The 22,477-nt window shown below is 44.8% G+C and overlaps 1 protein-coding gene across 2 annotated transcripts in view; it reads left to right on the top strand.

The window, feature by feature from the left end:
- MEIS1 (Meis homeobox 1) overlaps nt 1-22,477 on the top strand; it is a 190,223-nt gene that overhangs the window by 162,761 nt on the left and 4,985 nt on the right. For both annotated transcript variants that reach the window (XM_055002512.1, XM_055002595.1), the window contains exons 10-11: nt 20,278-20,336; nt 22,459-22,477. The exon at nt 22,459-22,477 is cut by the window's right edge and continues 71 nt beyond it. In XM_055002512.1, the coding sequence (XP_054858487.1) occupies nt 20,278-20,336; nt 22,459-22,477 (78 nt within the window). The remainder of the gene's footprint in view (nt 1-20,277; nt 20,337-22,458) is intronic.

The following is a 22,477-nucleotide window of genomic DNA, read 5'->3' as shown; positions in this document are numbered from 1 at the left end:
GCTAAATGGTATGTAACTCTGCACTGGAGCTTTAGAGTGTGAGAGCCTTCATGTGTGTAATGCGGGCACAGTATGAAAATCCCCTCGATGAGGAGAGAGCAAGAACTAAACTGAAGTGCATGTGACACAGGAAGCACCCGGTGTGCGAGTTTGCAGCTGAGTTCAGAGCATGTGCTTCCAAAGTTCAAGATCGGACTGAATAGGTGAAGGTGGAGTTTTTCCATGCTGGCTTGAATCCAGACTTAGTGGCCAAAGCCATGGTGCAAGATGATCCACATACCCTGCTGGGGTGGATACAGCTGGCATGTGAGATTGAAAACAGAGAGGAGGTTGTAAAGCTACTTTGCTTACAACAGCAAGCTGTGCAACAGTGGGGAGCCGTCAAAACCGAAAGGGGAGACAAGCCTCACATGAGAGGATCGATCCCATCGAGCAAGATGGAGAGGAGGAGGCATCAAGGTTTGGGCCTAAAGTGCAGCGGGGCGGGCCATTTCGCCGCGGAATGCCCGGGGTTGAGAAAAAATTCCCCTGAGAGAAAGACAGGGCCCTGGAACAGCCTGGCCAGGAGGCCGAGGCAGGGAGGAGCAGCATCCTAAGCATGTGAGAAGGCAGCAGCAGCTGGGATGGGAGAAGCACCCGAGAGGCCAGGAGAGGGGGATCTCCTTCCAGCAGTGAGGAGGAAGAGTCGGCAGGAAACTGCGCAGACCTGCTGTGACAGGCACTCGTCAGCAGGTCAAAGAAGAGTGGGTGCCAAGGACAGTAAGAGAAAAGGGAACCTTGTTTTTCCTCCCCATTAGGGAAAAGATGGGGCAGGGAGCCTCCAGCTCTCTTACAACCGCTAGAGAACCCTCTATGACCTTGGTCTACCATCTCCATGGACTTCATCACTGACCTTCCCCCCTCTAAGGGAAAAACTGTAATCCTGGTAGTGGTTGATCTATTTTCCAAACAAGCCCATTTCATTCCCTGCTCCAAACTCCCCATAGCAAAGTAATTAGCCACCCTATTCATGCAGAACGTGGTCCGTTTACACTCTTTCCCAAACAAGATAATTTCTGATGGGGGGGGGCAATTTGTTGCCAACTTTTGGCGGGAGCTTATGAAGGTAACAGGAATCGAGCAGGGGTTAAGCTCCAGTTATCACCTGGAGATGGATGGACAATCAGAACGTACTAATCAGATACTGGAACAATTCTTGAGATGTTATATCAACTATCAACAAGATGACTGGGTAGAATTCTTGCCTTATGCAGAATACGGCAACAATAATAGCCTACACAGCTTCACGGGAAAAACACCCTTCCACGTGACTCAAGGTTTTGAAAGAAAGTCTCTGCCAATGCTAGGCATAGACCCAGACGTAAAGAGGAGTGATTTGAGTGACTGGTGGACTAGAATTGTGTCGCGGTGGGATGTAGTGAAACAGACATTAGAGAGGGCTAAACATGCCTATAAATGCCAGGCCAATAAGAAGTGTTCACCCTTTGGGGACCTAAAAGTTGAAGACAGTGTTTATATATCCACAAAGAATTTGAAAGCACAACCCAGCAAGAAAATAGGATGGAAGTATTTGGGTAATCCGTATGGTCAACGATGTTACTATGGAACTAGAATTACCAAAAACTTTGAGACATGTGCACCCCGTTTTTCATTCCAGCCTCCTCAAAAAGGACCCTGGACCGGGCAAGTGGCATCCTGACCCCATGACCCCACCTCCAATCTTTATAGACGGACAGCCCCATCAGGAGGTCGAGCTCATTCTAAACTCCAGATGGAAGAGGGGGGTGCTGTATTATTTGATTCAATGGAAACATTTTCCAAAAAGCCAGGCTAAATGGGTTAAATCTACTGATGTGAGAGCCAAAAGACTGATTCGAGCTTTCCATACTAAATACCTGAGAAAATCGGGCGGGGGGGGGATTGATCTTCGAGGGGGCAGAATGTCAGGTGGTCAGGGTCACCTGTCATATTCAATACCCCCCCACCCCCTGCAGCTGAAGCTGATGCTGTTGGGGTGTATCTGTTATTTGAACCCAGGGTGAGAAACTGAGAACGAAAGGTGCTTGTTCCCGTTCCCGTTGTAATCTCTCCCAAGCCTGTAATCTCTCACGAGCCTACTTGACCTTGAGCAGTCCATAAATCACACTGCCTGTTTTCCTGAACGCAGAGTTAGAGAACTATTAGGGGAAGTGGGGGGAATTAGGAGTAGCCTTGGGGGACCTATATCTGCGGGGTACTTGTTTGTAGTTGCCAGTCCTAGCAAAGATGGCATAAGTGTATGATACTGGCCTCTTATCAATAAAGAACTTTTACTTGTGAAGTCTCTTGAGAGTTGCCTTTGCACCCGTTCCAGTTTGTCCTCCAGTGAGGCCTCTGGAACTGCACACAGTACTCCAGGTGGGGTCTGAGTGGGGCAATGACATCCTGTGATTTGGATATTATGCCTTTGTTGGTACACCCCAAGACTGCATTCGCCTTTTTTGCTGTTGCATCACACTGACTGCTCATATTTAGCTTTCCATCCACCTATATCCCAAGATTTTGTTCCTACACGCTGAGTGTATGTTTGAATCCTTTGAGTATTTCAAATTTGCAAATAATAAAGTGGTGCAAGAATCTTGAACACCTTCTACTGAACCTGATCCCTGTTCAATCAAGGTAATTATTGTCTATTCTGACTGGGAGCGGCAGTCCAGAACCACAGAGGAAAGTCTTTCACATCACCTCTTACCTGATCCTTTTAACCAAATATGTGACAGATTGAAGCTGGGACCTTCTGCATCCTGAGCAGATATTCTACCAAGGAGCAACGGCCCCTCCCATCGTGGGCATAGCCCCGCTCTGTGTGGTTGTCTTTTTATTGCTGCTATTTTGTTGTTGTTGTTGTTAAGCATTTTCTTGAATGACATGGATCAACAGACATAATAATTTTTTAAAAAGTCTTGGAAGTACAAAATGTGTTCCTGTACACACGTTATTAAGATAGGCAGCACCAGGTTGCCTGTCTTCACAACTACTGCTTTTGCAGAATACTGCATGCGCTAAAAAATGCATGTGGCAGTAGTAAGATAAGCAGAAGCTTGAGGGTTTTGCAGTTTTATTATAGAGCTCAAAAACACTTGTTTTGGTTTTCTTTTTTCCTCAAAATCCAATGTATATACTGTAGAAAAACACTCTTGCAATGATCCCCTCCTCCTAACCATGCAAGATTCAAAGCAATCTCCCTATTTATCTGGGATGTGAATGTTCTTTAAACAAGATGTTGAAACAAAAGCCGGTGCTTAATTGAAGGAATAGTGTGTTAATGCGAAGGCAAGCAGTTTGAGGTTTCTTTGAAAGTCCAGGTAGTGGTCTATTCTTGTTGAATCTAGTTGTGTTTACGTATCATTTGCCTCCCTGGCATTTTTGTGCTTTCACAGACCTGATCTCCCCCTATTTTGTGTCAACAGTTATTGAGAATGGTGTGCAGTGATTAACTATTGAGAACTGAAATGCCAGCAAACTGAGAAGCGTGCCCTCAGAGACCCCCCTCTCTCTTACATCATAAACTTGCTTCAGGCTGAGCCTACATGAAAGAAAGCTGCATTTTAGCAGGGTTTAAACAGTCAGTCTGAAATATTAAAAATGGGACAAATGTCGCCTCCTTGTTGGATAAAACAATTTTCTCTTTGCAGGAATTAAATGGAACCAGAGGCAGATAGGAAGGAAATGTTTTGGTGAAGTATACATTTTGCCCAGATGACTTACAGGTTTGGTGTAAATTGTGTATACTTGCCAAAAAAAAAAAATCTTGATGTGATCAAAAATACCTCTGGTCTTCTTCAATAAAAAACAAATCTCCTGTAATAGTTAACTGAAATGTGTTCTTGTCTGAATAGTGTGATCCTCTAATATCTGTTTTTTCCGTTACAATTGTAAAAGACGAGGCACCAACCTTGTCTTCTTCTGGCAAGTGTGCCAAAAATTCATGACTGTAGCATGGTATGATGAGGCCACTCCGGTGCACGCCAAAGTGAAGCCTCCATACCTTTGTGCGGCTTTGGCTCTAGTTTACCAATCTGTAGAAAAGGGGGCTGAAGAAGTGGGCCCTCACTTGGTGCCCACATCATCAGAAGAGTTGAGGAGGTCAGGTATGTCTTAATCAATTGTTTATTACCAGGGCTTTTTTTCTGGGAAAAGAGGTGGTGGAACTCAGTAGGTTGCCCTTGGCAAAAATGGTCACATGGCTGGTGGCCCCGCCCCCTGATCTCCAGGCAGAGGGGAGTTTAGATTGCCCTCCGTGTCGCTCCAGCAGTCCGGAGGGCAATCTCAACTCCCCTCTGTCTGGAGATCAGGGGGCGGGGCCACCAGCCATGTGACCATTTTCAAGCGGTTCTGGAACTTTGTTCCACCACGTTCCCGCTGAAAAAAAGCCCTGTTTATTACACATCATGAGCTTATTGCCTAGGTCCAGTCGAGATGGCTGTCACAGCTACAGCCCTTTCACAGAAGACATCTCTGCCCACAATTAGGTTTTAATCTTGTATAAACCTCTTTTAATCCATTACCAATGAATGTTCCGATGCTTTTCTGTGCTTCCAAAAGCTACTAAACAGGCTCAGATGCCCCATTAATACTCAGATACCAGACCCATTATTACCAGTACTCAGATACCAGACTTTCTATTTCAGCTGAAGATAAGGCTCAGAAGCATCGGGTGGTCCAAAAATCCCAAAGTCTCCTTTCACCTCTACTGCTTTTCGATGAATATAACTGTTTACATATATTTACTTTCAAGCATTTTTGCATCACTACTACAACTTTCTTTTCTGGACTTAGCAAAGTGTCTGCTTGGCACTGATCAGAGTTACCAGTTACTGTTTGAAACGGAGCCTCAAAAGGCCAAATCCTAGGGATATGATAGGAGAACTGAATAAAAAAATGCCATTTCATTGAGCAAGCATTTTCATTGAGCCAGTCAGTGCATGTTTGTTTGTAAATTCAATCTCTGTTATCACTGTTTTAGGACTTATTTTATATTGCAGTTGCAAAGAAGCTTTGGATATGTTCAGGCAGTATACATTGTTGTTTGTGTGCATCTGTCTCTCCAACTTTGTGGCCATGCTTTCCACTTTATTATTATTGCTGTTGATGGGATCGCCTGGGACAACCCTGTATCTACCTCTGTGTAGATTCTCAGAGACCTGTGAAACCTTCTCTTAATCCTTCTCTCTCCACTGTGGCAACATATGGTACGGGTGATGACCTTGGTAACACTAATACCTGTCGATTGGATCAAGGAAAACAGACGACAACATAAATGCTGAAAGCTTCGAACTTAAGAATGATTTGCAACCTGGCCCTGTTCATTCAGACCAGAAATGCTGTGAATAGTTTTGTCAGCCTATTTCAGATTTGGGAGAAAATGCTCATAATCTTATCTGGCAGCATTCATTATCAGGCCGCTTGCAAGCTTTTACTCGCAGTACTGTATTCAGATCCAAAGAAAGGGGGCTGGAAACTGCATCTTTGGATGAACTCTCAGAAGCAAGAGCCACCAATGCATCAGGCATGTCCCAGAAGTGAGTTGGGAACGGACTAGTTAGCAGAGAGGTGAGGTCTACACATCCTGCACGGCTCGGTCTTCCAGAAGAGGCTGGCCCATTGGGTGACAGCTGATGGCTCGTTAAGAGAAGGGATTATCCCTGTGGCTTCAAGAGAAGCCGTAGTAAGACCATTATTAAAGAAGCCTTCATTAGACCCTGTTGATCTAAATAACTATTGACCAGCCCCAAAATTAACATTCTTGGGAAAGGTTTTCAAGCAGGTAGCCTTGGCACAGAGACTTTCTGGATGAAATTATCAGGGTCTCCAGTCTGCAATCTCCTTTTAAATTTGAAGTTCGCTTGGTCACCTTGGTACATGACCTGCAACGGGAAATTTAAGTCACCATGCAACTTTAACATCTACATGAAGCTGCTGAGAGAGGCTGTCCAGGGATTTGGAGCGCGATGTATTGAAACAATGTCCAGCACTCTTCCCCCCCCCCTTTTCATCTGAGTCAGGTGTTATTCTCGATCTGATTATCCATATTCAAAGGCTGCAAATCTCTGAATACCAGTGCTAGGAGGCAACATCAGAGAAAGCCCTCTGTGTCCTGTTTGTTGACCCTCCAGGACAACTGATTGGCCACTGTGAAAAAGAAATGGCTGAACTAGACGAAGAGCTGGTCTGATCTAGCAGGGCTCTTCTGGTGTTCTTGGTCCCTGGAGGGGGCCATGGGCTGGGTGAGGAGGGTTCCAGTTTTTCCTGGGAGTTCCACAAGTGGTATTGGCTGCCTGAGGTCCTGTGGTCTTGAGGTTGTGGGGTTTTGCACAACAGCATCTCCTTTTGCATAGTGCGTAGTGACTACCAGAAATGACTGAGAGACATTGTCCAGGCATTTGAGTTATGACGCCGTCAATATGTAAGTGCGCCATTTTGTTTTCCATTTCATTCCTGAGAAGTAATAGAGGTCATGAATCACAGAGAGACTGGATGCGTGTAAACACCCTGAAGCTTAATCCAGACAAGATGGAGGTGCTGTTGGCAGGCAGAAGAGGTGATCCAGGTGTCACAGGCTGGGCCAGCCCAAGCAGGGTGGTTCAAGTCCAAACCTCAACACCAAGTCCAGGGGGAGTTTCAGGAGCCAAAAGCCAAGTCAAAGCAGTGGTCAGAGCACGAGCTAATGCCAGAAGTGAGTCCAGAGTCCAAGAGCAAGGTCAGGCACAGTCCAAGGTCAGTTACCGATAGTGTCAGGTCCAAAAGCAGGCACAGGCAAGGACCACTGAGTGATTGCAGGCAGTAGACACATTGCTTCCATGCCTGGCTGTCGCTCCTGACTGGCTTTTATAGCCAGGCGTGGTTTCCAGCCAGCTGCTGGGGCTCCATCCTGATGCTACTCATTGTCGCTCTCCAGCAGCTGGCGTCGGCTTAGGAGACGAGCACTGCACCGTCTCTCCTGCAGTTCCAGCCTCAGCCTTTGTCAGCGGCGTTCTTTACGCGTGGGCGAACCTGGGGGGGGGGGGTGGAAGCCCCTGGCTGGGCTTCCCCTGTGGTGCTGGCAGTCCCTGGCTGAGCTTCCCCTGTGGTGCTGGCAGTCCCGGACTGAGCTTCCCCTGTGGAAGTCCCTGGCTGAGCTTCCCCTGTGGTGCTGGCAGTCCCGGACTGAGCTTCCCCTGTGGAAGTCCCTGGCTGAGCTTCCCCTGTGGTGCTGGGGCTGGAGAGTACTGATGGCTCTGCCTCAGCTGCTGGCTGTAGGCTCCGATTAGCCAGCAGCTGTGGCTCCTGATTACCAGCCTCTGCTGAGTCAGGGCTGGCTACATGGAGCTCCTCTTCTCCTGAGGAGTCCTGGCTGGCTACACAAAGCCCCTCTCCTCCTGAGGAGGAGTCCTCGTTCTCACTGAGCCCAGACTGGGCCATGACACCAGGGTTATGTGATCAGCTTGTTTTGGATCGGTTTCCCCTCCCCCTTAAAAATCAAGATCACAGGTTGGGGACAGTCCTAGATGCTCAGGTAGCAATGGTGGCTCTTTTCAACAAGTTGATATACCAGCTACGTGCTTTTGTGGAGAGAACCAGTCCAATCACGATCACACATTCCCTGGTGACATCCAAGTTAGGGAACTGTAATTCTCCATGTGCAGGCCTGCTTTTGGATTATGTTGAGCATCTTCAGTATCTAAAATGTGACTATAAAAGTCCTGATGTATGTCAACTTCGGCACTATTGCCATTTCCATTGGCTTCTGATCCATTTCTGGGTTTAATTCAAAGCACTACCTTGACTTATGTGGCCTGGGATCTAGATATATAAAAAAGTGCTGCTTCCAGTGGGATCCTGCTGTTCAGTTCATTGTGTGTGTGTGTGTGGGGGGGGATGCCCATGTTCCTCCATCATAAGGGAAAGAGCCTTCTCAGCAGTGGCCTCTGGGTTCCGGAACTCCCATTCCATAAGAAGCCTCTCATCTTCATCTTTCTGGGGCTTTTGGGGTACGGGGAAAACGTTGTTGCTTAGGAGGGCATTCGGAAATCTGTAAAGCTAGCCCACCATGTACCAGGTTTGATTCCTCACTCCTCCACTTGAAGCCAGCTGGGTGACCTTGGGTCTGTCACAGCTTCTAGCTCTCTCAGCTGTCACAGCTTCTAGCTCTCTCTACCCTAGCTCCCCAGGGTAGTTGTTGTTATGGGGATAATACTGACATACTTTGTAAGCCGCTCTGAGTGGGTGTTGAGTCATCCTGAAGGGCGGTATATAAATCGAATGTTGTTGTTGTTGTTGTTGTTGTTACTGGCCTGTGTGTTTTTTCTGCTGCTTCTGTTCTTTATTGTGTTTCTATTGTTACTGTTTTGTGGATACAGCACTTCTATTTCTCACTGCTTAATGTTGTTCTCCGATTTCGGTGTCTCAGTGACAAGAAAGGCAAGGGGCTTCAGTGCAGGTTTCCTACCACCCCATCGTGCCAAGTTTGAAACCTTTCCCCAGAAAAGGTGCTTTTCCGCCAGCTCTTTCCGTTAGAGGCTCCAGACTTGGCTGAGTAGCATAGTAGTATTCCAGCCCCTGAGATTTGGCTTTCTGGACATTAGATGAGTGACTCTCAGTTACGGCTCCCTTGCCCCTTGCTGCTCTCAGTGACCAGCTAGCAGAGTCCCCGCTTCTGGCTGTCCTGTGTAATCAGTGACAGGCATGAATCCAACCTGTGGCCTTCAGAACACACACACACAAATGTACCAGGGGGCAATATTAGCTAAAACTGATCTGAATAATTAGGAAAGGCTGAGCAGTTGATAACTGAAGACTTTGATTGTACCGTTAGTCCATGTTGAGCCAAAATAGGTTGAAGTCTCCTGATGGCAGAGGGTTCATCCCAAGGGCAGCGTAAGTCCGAACCCACCAGCCTCTTCACTGCCGAAAAAGCCTCACTAGCAGACAAGTTGCAGGTGGGGAAGGAGGGCTGGCTTTGCCACTTTAGTCACCTTGGCGAATTATTTTAAGTAAGGCCTCTCATGGCTTTCGACACATTTTGGCACAGGTCTGTGGCCACCCATATATTTTATTTATTTATTTATTTAATTTATTTTTTCAATTTATATACCACCCATCCCCAGGGGCTCTGGGCGGTGAACAGTTAAAATCGATAAAAAGAGGGGATAGTCATCCCCTCTTCTCCTTTATCGGCTCAGAGTTTGCTACTTCTCCAACACTTCTGTTGCGTCGGAGAGGATGCCTGGTGAAATCTTCTCATGTGGCCAACCTGTTTCCTATTCCATGTATGAAAAACAAGGCTTCGAAGTGTAGTTTTTAGAATACCAGAACTGTGTAGTTGTTGTATAATAAAACCAGCCCTTGCTATTCTGTGACAAATTTGTTGCATAGAAGATGCTGCTGCTATAGTCAGAATCAGGGCTTTTTTTCTGGGAAAAGAGGTGGTGGAACTCAGTGGTGGAACTCAAGACCGCACAATGACATCACTTTGGAATAGCTGGAACAAAGGGGGAGTTTTTTAAAGTCTAAATTGCCCTCGGTGAAAATGGTCACATGGTCGACGGCCCTGCCCCCTGATCTCCAGACAGAGGAGAATTTAGATTGCCCTCCACGCTGCTTGCGGAGGGCAGTCTAAACTCCCCTCTGTCTGGAGATTAGGGGGCGGGGCCGTCGACCATGTGACCATTTTCAAGAGGTGCCAGAACTCCGTTCCACCGCGTTCCCGCTGAAAAAAAGCCCTGGTCAGAATTGTATGATTGGGGACAAAAGAATTTCTCATAGATTACACCTACATTTTCAAGATACTAATCTGGAAGCCCCCAGTATGAATCTTATTTCTGCCATGACATGATCCACTGGCCATCGGCCAGTCACTTTCTTTCAACCCTGTCCTTCCCGCCCCCCGCCCCCCTTTGCAATTTGGAGATGGTAGCGTGGCCCTGCCTTACAGGGTTATTGTAATACTTACAACAAGAAAAAAATGCATGTGAAATGCTTTGAATGTTCTGGAACACTAGATATTATAAATGCTCAGTAGCACGATTATAATTATTTTTTGTGAATGTGTACAAGCAGAAAGGTACTATATAGTGCTGGGCTTCACAGAATGGAAATACGATCTCATTTAATCGTGGAATGAGCACGTATAGTGTTTAGGAAACACTATAAAAGCTCTCTGGCATACTAAATTTAACTTTTGGAAATCCAGTGGAACAGCCTCTGGCTCTGTGCAAATGCTTGGACTGAGTCCTAAAGTTTGAAATGAAAAGTCTTAAGGGCATATAACATGAATTCCTGATTCAGGCTCCTCCCTATTATTAATCCAAACCTTCAGGCCAAATTCTCCTCTTCCTGCCTCTTGAAGTGCCTAGCAACAACCTTGCAAGCATAACAAGAGGGTTTTAAAAGCACACCGGCCCTTTGGTTAACGTTGCTTTATTAATCGTTCCTTTTCTGCTTTTATGAATGTTGCGGCTTTAAAATTGCAAATTGCCTCATCAGTGGGATAGAAAATGTGCTTAATGTTCTTAAAGAGGTGATGTTTATTATCCCCAAATGCCTTGGAGATGCACACTGTTGTTAAATGCAAGGACATTCCTGGCACAGTATCCAGGGGTGTGGTCCATAAACTTGTGTGAGGTTTCTTTTTTCCCAAGCTCAAAAATGACAATTGAATCCATAGTCTCAGACAGGCAAGGGGGAAGAGACATGAGGCCCCAAAAGGATGGCTAACAAGAATCCTTTCTTGGAGAATTCCACAGGACTTCTTAGGAGTAAGACTTAGGATGGCCACAGCTCCAGAAACTGAAACCAACTGTGAGCTGTGCTTACTCCCTGTTGTTGTGTGAAGAATCGGGTGACATTGCTGTGTTGATCCGCTTCTTGGCTTTCAGCCTTTCCATTTAGCTACCTGGTTCTTTGTGCTGCAGCAAGTCAATTCAAGTCTTCGGTTAACGGCAGAGCAGAGTTATGCATTCATGGATAAGAGATCATTTTGACAGTGGCGTTGTCTTGGAGGCAGGAGAAGGTGGCTAGTGATGTGCTGGCCCATATTCCTTCAAGGATTTCCCTGAATGCCAGTTTTTATGCCTAGTTTTGTGCAATCAGGTTATGATGCCACTGAAGAATTTTTTTTCAAATGTTAACTGTGCTTCCTTCTTTTCTATAAGAGTTTGGAGACAGTTAAAACCAAGGCATTATTCGGGTCCTCGTGTGAATGGTTATGGGAAGGACCCTGGGGGAATAATATTAGAGTGAATACTAGACTGTGCCAAGAATGCAGTGGTGAAAAAAGAACTTCAGCCATTTTGTATGAATGTGTGTGTTAAACATACAGAGCAGCCCACATTATGTGCACAACTTGATAAAACTACAGCTGCACTAGTGGCAATATTTTCTCAACCCGTCTGCTGCAAGTAATTCTGTCCTTGACCTTCCTTCACAATTCTCCTGAGTGCCAGAACATCTTGCATTTGGGTGAATTTAGAGGGGCAAAGTGAATTTCGAGGGGATGAGGGAAAGTTTTCTGAAGTGTTCAAATGGAGATCAAGGAAGACATTGACAAACTGTGCGTCTTCCACTTGAAAAGTCAGGATTCTCCAGGCATACTTATTGGGTGCACATACCTGATGTTGTCTTCATCTCTTCCATCTCCACACTTGATATGCTCAGTACATTATCAAGCGGCGTCTGTGAGAATATAAACAACACTCCCTTGCTTTAAGGAAACTTCTTCTGAATGCACAACATGTTTACATTGGTAGAGTCACATAGTAAGGCTTGCAAGTCAGGAGCTATTTTTAAAACCAAAATGTAGAGCGCCACATCAACTTTGTCAAATTAATGAGCGGCTTTTTAACACTTCTTCTGCTTAGGATTTTATTTGTATCTTGATCTTTGATTTCTTAGATGACTCTTGCCAACTCTTGCGCCACTCGTACCATTTATATTCATTTGACAAATATTCTACTTTTGCCGGAGAAAAGTGTGTGGGGGGGGGGAGGGGGGGAGTTTCCCTGGTAGGTCTGATTGATGGGCTTGCTGTGATTTGAGTAAATGCCAATATTATGTTTCTGAAGTGGGTGGTAAGTAGAGAGTGGAGTATCTTCCGAGTCTACTGTTGCTGTTAAATGACATACTACATTTCTAGTCCTGATCTGTCTTTATTTTTTAGACGCACAGAAACCAAGAAGAACTTGCCAAACATGGTTCTATAGAGTTTCGCTCTACATTGAATCAACTTTCTTTCTGAATAGATAAAATAATCTAATTTTACAAATTAAGGCATGATTTGCCAGCATGAGTATCTGTTATTGGGTGTTGCAAATAATCAGTTCAGCTGTTGGACTGTTTTTTTTTAAAAAAAATCCTGTAATGGTTTTTGGAACTTTTTAAACTCTCATTTTAAGGAGGTGAACAGAGTGATTATATTTGGGGAGCAACTAACCCTATTTTATAATGAAACGTTTGATAGAGGTTCATTTCTTCTGAACTGAAAAGTAAACTTCTAGTGAGTGATTCTGCAGAATACGTATTTATCCGTTACAGAGTTAATTACTTTTTAAAAAACTGAAGATGGAAATAAACCTTGTAGTTAGGCATTACTCTTTGATTTTTTTAAAAAAAAATATTTGACACTATCTAGTTAATATTCCAAGGCTGAAGTGAGGAACCAAATAAAATCCACAAGACATTGCTAAAAATGAGATATATTTAATAGTCCAATAAGAAGCAGAGGAAATTGGCAGTGTCCAAAGTTATTACATTTAGGCTTTAGAAGAAACGAGGAATGAAAAGTCTAGGGCAGTTTTACATTTAGAAGTGACTCATACAAAAATGATTGTTACCCATCTTTGTATATAATATCTTGTTTTTTATGTATTGTTCAGTATACCCTTTCCATTATATTTAAATTGCTGCACTGCTTCAAATAGCTCCAAAATGCTTTGTGTAAAATGCAAAATTATATCAAAGTTGAAGGGATTTTGATGAGAACTGCGGTCTTCCTCAAACTTGCAGCTCTCCTTGCAGGAAATGGTTTCTCAAAGCCTAGGATGGAGATGCGCTTTGCCACTTATTTGTGGCACCACTGTTGATATGCAAACCACTGACTGCCATTCCCATACCACTCTTTGGTGTGAAATTTCCCCTCAAACAGTGGGGGACTTGAGGTTCAGAGGTTAGGATGTGGGGTTTTGCAAAGGGATTTGAAAAAGTTACAGGAATGAAAACAGCTTTTGAAAACGATAAGAATCCTGTTTTCTAGAAACATCGTTTGAGCCAGTCTGTACTTGAAGAATGATGAAGTCAAACTTTCTCAAGATCCCTAAGCAAAGGTGACTTTAGCAGGCACTGCTAGCAAGAAGGGGGGAGGGCTTTTTTATTCAGATGGCAGAAGTGTGAAATGACTGCGTTTCAGAAGAGACAAGAGAGGTGATTTTTCACTTCAGCCGGGCAATACAAATGGCTGCAGAATGAGAAAGTGAGGGGAAGGGGAGGGGAGTGCAGGGAGACAGAAAAAGGCATATCTGTGTGGAAAATGTCACCCTGGAAGCTCTAGGAGAGCACCAAATTGTGTCTTTTGCCACTGTGGCACCATAAGAAGACTCCCTTTTCTAGCCAGTAACATTTTAAACTTTTTAAAAAAATCTCCCCCCGCCCCCCCAAAAAACAGGGAGAATGGCGGGCTCTTCTTTGTTATCCCCAGTAAGGGCTGCCTCTCATTGAGAGGAAACCAAACTTGTTCATCTCAGTGGAGGCAGCAGAGCTGAAGGTCAAAGTTCAACGGCAGGTTGCTGCATCACTGAGCCTTGATCCGGAATCTCCTCCGTGTGGCCAGGAACGCATCCTGCCACAATGGGGGGAAGCGCTGGGGTCAGAATGGGGGGGGGGTGGTGCTTTGGAAGCATGAGAGGCCACACTAGCCAAATGTGTGGCCAGGCAGATGTGAGAATTGGTTCTTGTTACTTTTTTTCAGGTGGAGGAGGGGGTGACGCTTTAAGATACTGAGATGAGTCTCCTACGGTTATCTTTCCAAGGAAGAGAAAATTAACTTTATCTTTAGTATCTTTGCTCCTCTCCGTTTATCTTTGCTTTCTAACAGAAGGAAGACTTTCTATGCCAGTTGACTCTGTTTGGCACAATCCCATAAGATGTTATTTTTTCTCCAAAATTGCAGCATTTCTAAATAGTCCAAACTTGCTCATGGGCTGAAGGGGGGGGGGGAATTCTACACAGCAGCAGTTTTGTAAACAGTTGGACAAAGGATTTGCACCTTGACTGATTGTAATGCGGTTTTCACATATTTCCTGCCTTTCTTCTTGGGAAATTTTTAACATTTGAAAAATGACCCTCATTATCTGTATTTTTTATTAAATTGTGAATTGAAATATAAGCGGATGTCAAGGACTAGAATTCTCACATTCCGGCTAGGGGATGGAGAGTTGTATTCAGGCAGAAGAGAAAGGTTAACATCTAAACTTTGAAGACCTTTTTGAGGATGAGAGAGGTTTAGCTACATTCTCTCTTACACATATATATACACATACACATACAGTCTTGGAATCGGGCTGCCTGTCAGTTGACTTTTGAAATTTAAAGAGAATGCTTGCATCCATTTTTTTTCTGAATCAAGGGTAGGTTTTGTTTTGTTTAAGGAAAAGCACTAAAGACTTTTAAAGATGCTGTGACCAGATCTGGTTTTTCTCAAAGCAGGTTTTTAAAAAAGCGTAATAGGATATTTTCAATTGTAAAGAAAAGAAAAGCTTTCATGATTGTATTTTTTTTAATGCATAGGGGCACAGCATTTACTATGATGCAAAGTAAAGTATTCTGTTACAAAGGCAGGGAGGATAGAACAGAAGGTTAAAGGGTATTTTGGAAACAAACAGCTGGAGTAGTTTATTTAAACAGATACAAGAATTGGGAGCTGACCTCAAGTTGACTTCTGGGGGGAGGAGCAAGATTGTCATTTTATTACTTTGCCCAGAAGGAAAATGTTCTTTCCTCTGAAATCACCCTGAAGGCACCCAAGCACATGGCTTTTCCCCCCAGATTAGGGACTAAACACAAAATACATATGAGAACACTTAAGGAAAAGATAACTATTAAGTGTTTGTGTGCAAGGAGCATGAGAGGATGTTTTGGGGTTAGATCTCGTATGATGATTCTAAGTAAATACCAGCTTGAAGCGTTTATTGTGAAATTAAATGTGCAAAGAGAAAGCAAGTCTTGTTGCCAATGGCTTTAACCCACCAGTAAAATAGTATGTTTAAGAATGGGATGGGTGGGAGTTTATTTTAAATATTCTAGATTTTCCTGGTAAGAGTACCGTGGGTTATGTTTAGAAGCAACTCATCAGTGAATTTTTTTTTAAAAAGCTCATCTTGTGGATAAATATTCCCTAACCTTGGGATATTTTCCCAACATTCTCTCAACTCCTTTAGAATGTGATTTATTTTTTTTAATTTCATGGAAGGAGAGATCTGAGATTTTACACAAGTTTGTCGTTGCCACAATACAGTAGTGAAGGTGGCCACACATGTATTTTAAGAACTGGTTCTTAGTTTTAATTATAAAGTCCTGCTCTGTAGTAGTTTTTTTGGAATGAATCCTGGGGAGGGATCCCACAGGGAAAGGAACTCCGTGTGTGAAGTACAGTTTTCCACACCTATTACTCCGTGGGACACATTCCAAATGTATTCTGTTCGATACAAGCTCCAAGATGTTGACGGTTCCTCAGACAAGGCGTTCTCAGTGGACCCCACAGCCGGTAAGCAGCTAGGAGGGCAGCCCTCTCCCACACCCTCCAGTACAAGCCTGGCACAGTCTGAATTCCTAAACAGCTGCAAGAGAAGCCAGCTCATGTGATATACCCCCTCTGCTCTTAAATCCTTTGTGTTGCATCCTTATGATAAGCCAGTTGCCCCAGCACTGTCCCAGGTGGGTTCAACAAGTGGTCAGGATTAGCAGAGGAAGGCTTCAGAGTGAAACCCCCTTTTGAGGGGGGGGGAGGAGTCATCTTGACCAAGATACCCCACCCCCGTCTTTTCTGTCTCCACCTGACAGCAGGTGATTGGTGTTCTCACATTTCTCACCTGTCTGATGCCTTGTTAAAGAGGAGGAGAGAAGGCAGCGTCCAACCTTATTCCAGCTGTCCTCTTCCCATCTACCCTAGCTAGAAAGCAATTGGTTCTGCAAGAGCCAAAGGGTACATGCAAATTTTTCAGAGGGCTACATCTGGGTATGGAAATACGTTCAAACTCTTTTAGTGTCAGAGGCAACTCCCCTTTTTCCGTTGGCTCAGGAGCACTTGCAGGTTTTCTTCTGCCCAATTCCCTCTTGAGTAGCAGCTTCTCCATTCTGCCCTCCAGTTGGCCAGTTGGAGCCTCTAGTATCTCCCCCGACTAAAAACATTCCCCCCCCCCGTACTGTTGGTCAGAGTGCAGCACAGCTCCCTCTTCCCTATGGAGTTCTAACACAGTACAACGCAAGAGCTACATGATGCGTGGCCCACAGGCTGTGATTTGCTGGGTGATCTTGGGCTGGCCTTACGCTCTCAATCCAACCCACCTCACAAGGTCGTTGTGTGGATAAACTACAGGAGAGGGGAACAATGTAAGCCACTTTGGGTCCCTATTGGGGAGAAAAGTGAAGGTATAAATGAAATAAATAAATGACTTCTGTGTAGGAGGATTCTCTCCAAAGACTGTGATCCTCCGGATGCAGCAAGAATAGCCCGCCTACAGGCTTATTCCCAGGGCTTTTTTTCTGGGAAAAGAGGTGGTGGAAGTCAGTGGGTTGCCCTCGGAGAAAATGGTCACATGGCTGGTGTCCCCGCCCCCTGATCTCCAGACAGAGGGGAGTTGAGATTGCCCTCTGTGCCACTGAGCGGCGCGGAGGGCAATCTCAACTCCCCTCTGTCTGGAGATCAGGGGGCGGGGCCACCAGCCATGTGACCATATTCAAGAGGTTCCGGAACTCCGTTCCCCCGCGTTCCCCCTGAAAAAAAGACCTGCTTATTCCAATATGAGAGAGTCTCCTCAGTTGCAGGCGTTTGCCACTTACACAGCTAATTAAAACATGAAAGTCTATTTCTGCACATTGGTTTCTCTAAATGGATGACGTCACAAGGGTAAATGTAATATACTAGAAAAATCAAATATTTCTTTGGGCTTCCAGGTTGTTTTTTAAAAGCTTATTTCTTTGTCCATTTCCTTTTGAAAGTGTATATGAAAATCCGTTTCTGAAAATATGAGCCATTTTCTAATTGGTCATGGTGTAAGATAACTAATAGGGAGAAAGGTAGAATTTTTAATTGCCTATTTTACATGGTATTTTATAATGAGAGATGAGAATTGCTGTAACCTTTTGCTCTCAAGTCTGATATGTGTGTTTAGTACAACATAATTATAAAAACGATATTCACGTCAGAGTTTATGCTTTCAAAATTGCTGTTGGAGGCAAGAGTAAAAGTGAATGTCGATCTGATGAAAATCCATACACACTTTGTGTAACGCTTAACCAAGAAAAGAAGTTGTCGTTCTTACTATATTTCCTTTTAAGATGACTGGAGTGCTAAGCGCCCACATTTTTTTAATCCCCTGCCAAACTGTCTGCTGAGCTATCCGCACACCATTGTGCTTGGCACACGGTGCTGACTCTTGACCCAAGCAACAAAGGGCGAAGCCCGTGAGATGCTGGCACCATGGAGTTCCATCTCCTGGCTCCTCAGAGCCTCTAGCGCAATCCAAGGTGAGCCGCCAAGGTGATGGAGGTGCCGCTAGAGCTCTGCTTGCTCCCTGGATGCCTAGCCAAGTACAGTGGTAATCTCTCTTCTCATTTGCCGGCAACCCTCATCTTCACAAGCAGAGAGCCAGCACAGTGTAGTGTTGCACTAGGACTTGAAAGATCTGCCTACGGAGCTCATTACGTGACTCTGCACCACTCACACTGTCTCAGTCTAACCCATAGACCCCCAGGGTGGTGCTCATGGGTGCCATGGTGCCCACCAGTACTTCCCTTGGCACTCGACAAGCATTTCAGAAAGTGAGTGGGGCCACTGTAAAGCAGGGCTTGCTATTGGCCTCCTCATTCAAATGAAGCGGTTTTCCACTGGGAGAGAGCTGGTGAGCACCTGGGCTTTGCTTAGTCAGTATACAGTTCCATTCCCCCTCCAGGCTTTCTTTCTTCTCAGGAGGTGGTGAGGGTGGATATTCCATTCAGTCCCACCTCACATGGCAACCATTTCGGTGTGGTGCTCACTGTCCCTTACCCAAATCCCAGATGTGCCCCCAGGCTCAAAAAGTTTGGGCACCCCAGTCTAACCTGTCTCAAGGATGTGAGGATAAAGTGGAGGAAGGGAGATCCATATACATCACCCTGAACTCCTCTAAGGAAGAGCGAGAGATAATTGCGACAGGCGAAGCATGCATTTCTACACATGTAGAGCATTTATCGGTCTGGAAGAATATGGAACCGTCAGTTTTCCATGCTTTCGCACAAACATTGGTAATAGTTTAACAGTTTATGAATGACTGTATTTGCAAATCAACAAATACTGGAAACAAATTTGGCAAATTTCTTAAGAATAATAACTTTATTTAGAGACTGTATGAAAAACTCATTTTCATATTTCCAAATAACATTCTTGAGGGATTTGTGGAAGAAGTTGCTTTTGAATGTTTCACTATACCAAGCCTAGGCCTCTTTGAAAGAGAAAACCTAAAAGATAGACCGTACTCTCTTAAACCCATTGCTAAGTAACAGTAGCAAGAAGGGAGATAGAGACAGCTTGAACCAAAAGGCTGTCACCAATTGGTCTTTTGATTAGACTTGGAAGAGTCAACAGCAAAATAGAAGTGTTGGGTGGTTATCTCCCTCATTTGGAAATGCTGGACCTCCCTGCCCAATTGGATTGGGAAGGAGCGCCAGTCTTGGTATGAAAAACAGCAGGGCTTTTTTTCAGCTGGAACGTGGTGGAACGGAGTTCCGGAGCCTCTTGAAAGTGGTCACATGGCTGGTGGCCCCACCCCCTGATCTCCAGACGGAGGGGAGTTTAGATTGTGGCGCTCCAGCAATCTCAACTCCCCTCTGTCTGGAGATCAGAGGGCGGGGCCACCAGCCATGTGGCCATTTTCTCCAAGGGCAACCCACTGAGTTCCACCACCTCTTTTCCCAGAAAAAAAACCCCTGAAAAACAGTATACCACTAGAGCTGTTCTGCCACATGATTAACATTTTTGCTAAAAGGTTGAAGGAGAGCAACGTTAGATGGTGTTTTTAAGTGAACAAAACTCTGAGATTTCAACATTGTCCCTGTTGCTTATAGATTCTTCCCTTTGTTTAAGATTTGCCATTTGCGCTACCTTCTTGATGATCTTCATTTTGCATCTTAATCAACTATCGTCTCCAGTATAACCATTCCAGTGCTAATTCAGTTAAACTAAAACGTTTGCAATTGTTAAGTTCAGATGACCAGTTTTTAAGTACCTACTTCTCATCTGAATCAGATTTCTTTCCCCTTATCGGTAATAACAGTCATTACAGTTTAACAAGATGTTTACCATAAATGTTCAGACCTAGCAGCAGAAGACAAAATGATAAGTTCCATTACTGGATAGCAGTGACCTCACCTTGACCTTAGGCTTTGCATAAAGAACACAAGGAAAAAGGGGTTGGGGGGGGGGAAGTACCACAAAAATCTACCAGGAATGTATTGCTCTGAAGTCCCTAGTAGAGTGAGCTGGTGGTGATAAAACTCCAGACATGTTCTCATTTGATGGTGAGCTGCCATCACAGTTCATTATCTTAATAGTAGGCATTAAAATAGAATTATGTTTGCGAGAGGCAGGGAAGGTTTTGATAAAAATGGTAGAGGGGGGAAATTAAGAGGTCTTATCCAGAAACATCACTAATTGGGTGTGGAAGGCAAGGAGAACAGATGCCTTTATGGGCAGGCATCTCTTTCCTTACCAATTTCTCCACCCCCACCCCGTCCAAAGCCCCAGTCTTGAATGATGGCGCTATTGTTTCCTGCGGACTCTGCTAATTCCCTTATGAAAAGATGAAATGGAAGTGTCCGACTGTGGTGAAATCAGGCCAACATAAATCAGCCCAGAAACCCACGGCTTGTATTTCCAGAGGTCACTGGAGGTCACAGGTCTTGGGGCATTTGAATCTACTCGGGTGGACGAGACTCTACCATCCCTCGTGTTTCTGAATAAAGACCAATTGCATTCTTTTTGACTAATACACTTATTTCTCGTTCTTGTTGCAGGTTTATTAACGCTAGAAGAAGAATAGTTCAGCCCATGATAGACCAGTCCAATCGAGCAGGCAAGTCCCCACTAGTAACTTATAGTCACATCACAAAGGTGGAAACCATCCCCAAGCCATCCACCAGGAGGCCCATTGCCTGGTAAATGAGTTAAAAGGGAACATCGGGAATGGCTGACCCTTTCAAACAAAGCCAGTATTGATATGCAGATGTTGCATATTGGTACACATCTAGCATTCAGGTTACAGACAGATTATTCCTGCTTTGGGTTTCCCTTCCCAGTTCTTTCTGCTACTACGACCCCTCTCTGGTGCATGGCTTGGTGTGGAATTGCTGTAAACTTTATTACCTGTCAAAAGGGCAAAGGGGTCACAATCGCTTGTGGGACTCAGTAAAGTTCAAAGACATTCAATGAGGTAGAGCTTTATGTGCTTTAATAACCTAAGGCAGCTTTCTTCTGAAGCCAGCTTTTAATGTTCTGTTAAAATCTAGAATAGGAGTCATGGTGAAAATACTCAATAGTTCATGCATCTTTATCTTTCTCGTATTAACACATCCCCTTTCCTGCGATTGGGTGATGTTTAAAGAAACAATGACTCTGGAGCTCCCATTGTTTGAGATGTTGGGCTTGCATCTACATTCTAAAACTCAAAGCATTTAAATTATTCTTTCCAAGTGCTCTCAGTTTGTTCGGGGAGTAGATTCTTGCTCAGTTTTTTTGTATAATGCCAAACAAATGACTGGTTTCCAAGATGGTTGCTTTAGATTGGCAAGGCTATTGGGTGCCAATGTTCACGGTGGGGGATGGGGTGCTGCTGCACGGCTTCAAGTAGGAGCACCAGGGCTTTTTTTCAGGGGGAACGCGGTGCAACGGAGTTCCGGAACCTCTTGAAAATGGTCTCATGGCCGGTGGCCCTGCCCCCTGAGCTCCAGACAGAGGGGAGTTTAGATTGCCCTACACACCGCTAAACTCCCCTCTGTCTGGAGATCAGGGGGCGTGGCCACCAGCCATGTGACCATTTTCTCCGAGGGCAACCCACTGAGTTCCGCCACCTCTTTTCCCAGAAAAAAAGCCCTGAGGAGCACGATACCGCTAACTGTATAGCGCCCCCTACAGGAATGTTTCTGTTTGATTGATTTTGCCCTATTTTGTCATGTGTGTTTGGCATACACTTCTAAGCCTGATATGTTAATATTAAGCATCCACTTCAGTGTTTCAACACACTCTCCCAGTCAAGGTCCATGTACTCACCTGAACTCAGACCTCATCACCGTGCAGGGTCCTCGTTCTATTCGATAAGGGTCAATCTACTTATGCCAAAGGGGAATGGAAATGAGGAAAGCATTTCGGGCAGTTTTGCTCTGTGCCCGCATTGGAGCTGGATACTCTATCAAGGCCTTGACTTGGATAGCTGAGCCCAATCACATCAGATCTCAGAAGCTAAGCAGGGTCGGCCTTGGTTAGCAATGGGATGGGAGACCTCCAAAGAAGACCAGGGTCAGTATGCAAAGGCAGGCAATGGCAAACCACCCCTGTTAGTCTCTTGCCTTGAAAACCCCAGTTGGGGTTGCCATGAATCAGCTATGACTTGATGGCACTTTCCACCACAACCATTGAATCAAGAGCAGACCTCTCCTAGGGTTCTTGGCTATATTAGGACTGTCTCCATGTTTTAAGTTAATTAGGTAGATATATGGTCTGGCCTTGGGAAGTCAGTACACAGACAGGCTTGGAAAGCGCAAGTGAAACGGTGGGACTTAGATTCCCGCAAGCAGATGTCAGCAGGAAGCGCCTGGTTTCTTTACCTTCCTCAGCTGCCGTCACAGCCACGCGAGGGAAGTACGGTGGCTCCATGTGAGGGAATTTTGAATGTACGTGCTGGGGCTATGACAGCAAGAGGCAACGCTTCAGGCTCCACATTGTGTGTGGTGTTCCTTCAGGGTCTGGGATTGGGGCGAATGGTAGATCCAAGTTATCGATTTACCATTTTCCATAAAGCGCCAAGAGGATGTTACGAAAAATATAATTACTGCTCCTGTTTTAAGATAGCTGGCATGGAGTTCTGTAATAATAACTTTAATCTCAAGCATGTCTGGAAATGAACTGCTTAGTTTTCTTCCAAGACAACTGGTTGATTTTGCTTACAAAGAGATATTAAGCCATTTCCTGCACCTTTTTAGTCAGCCAAGGAACACCTTA

The sequence above is a fragment of the Eublepharis macularius genome, chromosome 1, assembly GCF_028583425.1.
Source record: "Eublepharis macularius isolate TG4126 chromosome 1, MPM_Emac_v1.0, whole genome shotgun sequence".
Classification (NCBI taxonomy): Eukaryota; Metazoa; Chordata; class Lepidosauria; order Squamata; family Eublepharidae; genus Eublepharis; species Eublepharis macularius.
Note: the sequence above shows the minus strand (reverse complement) of the source record. Positions and strands in the feature narration are given on the sequence as shown.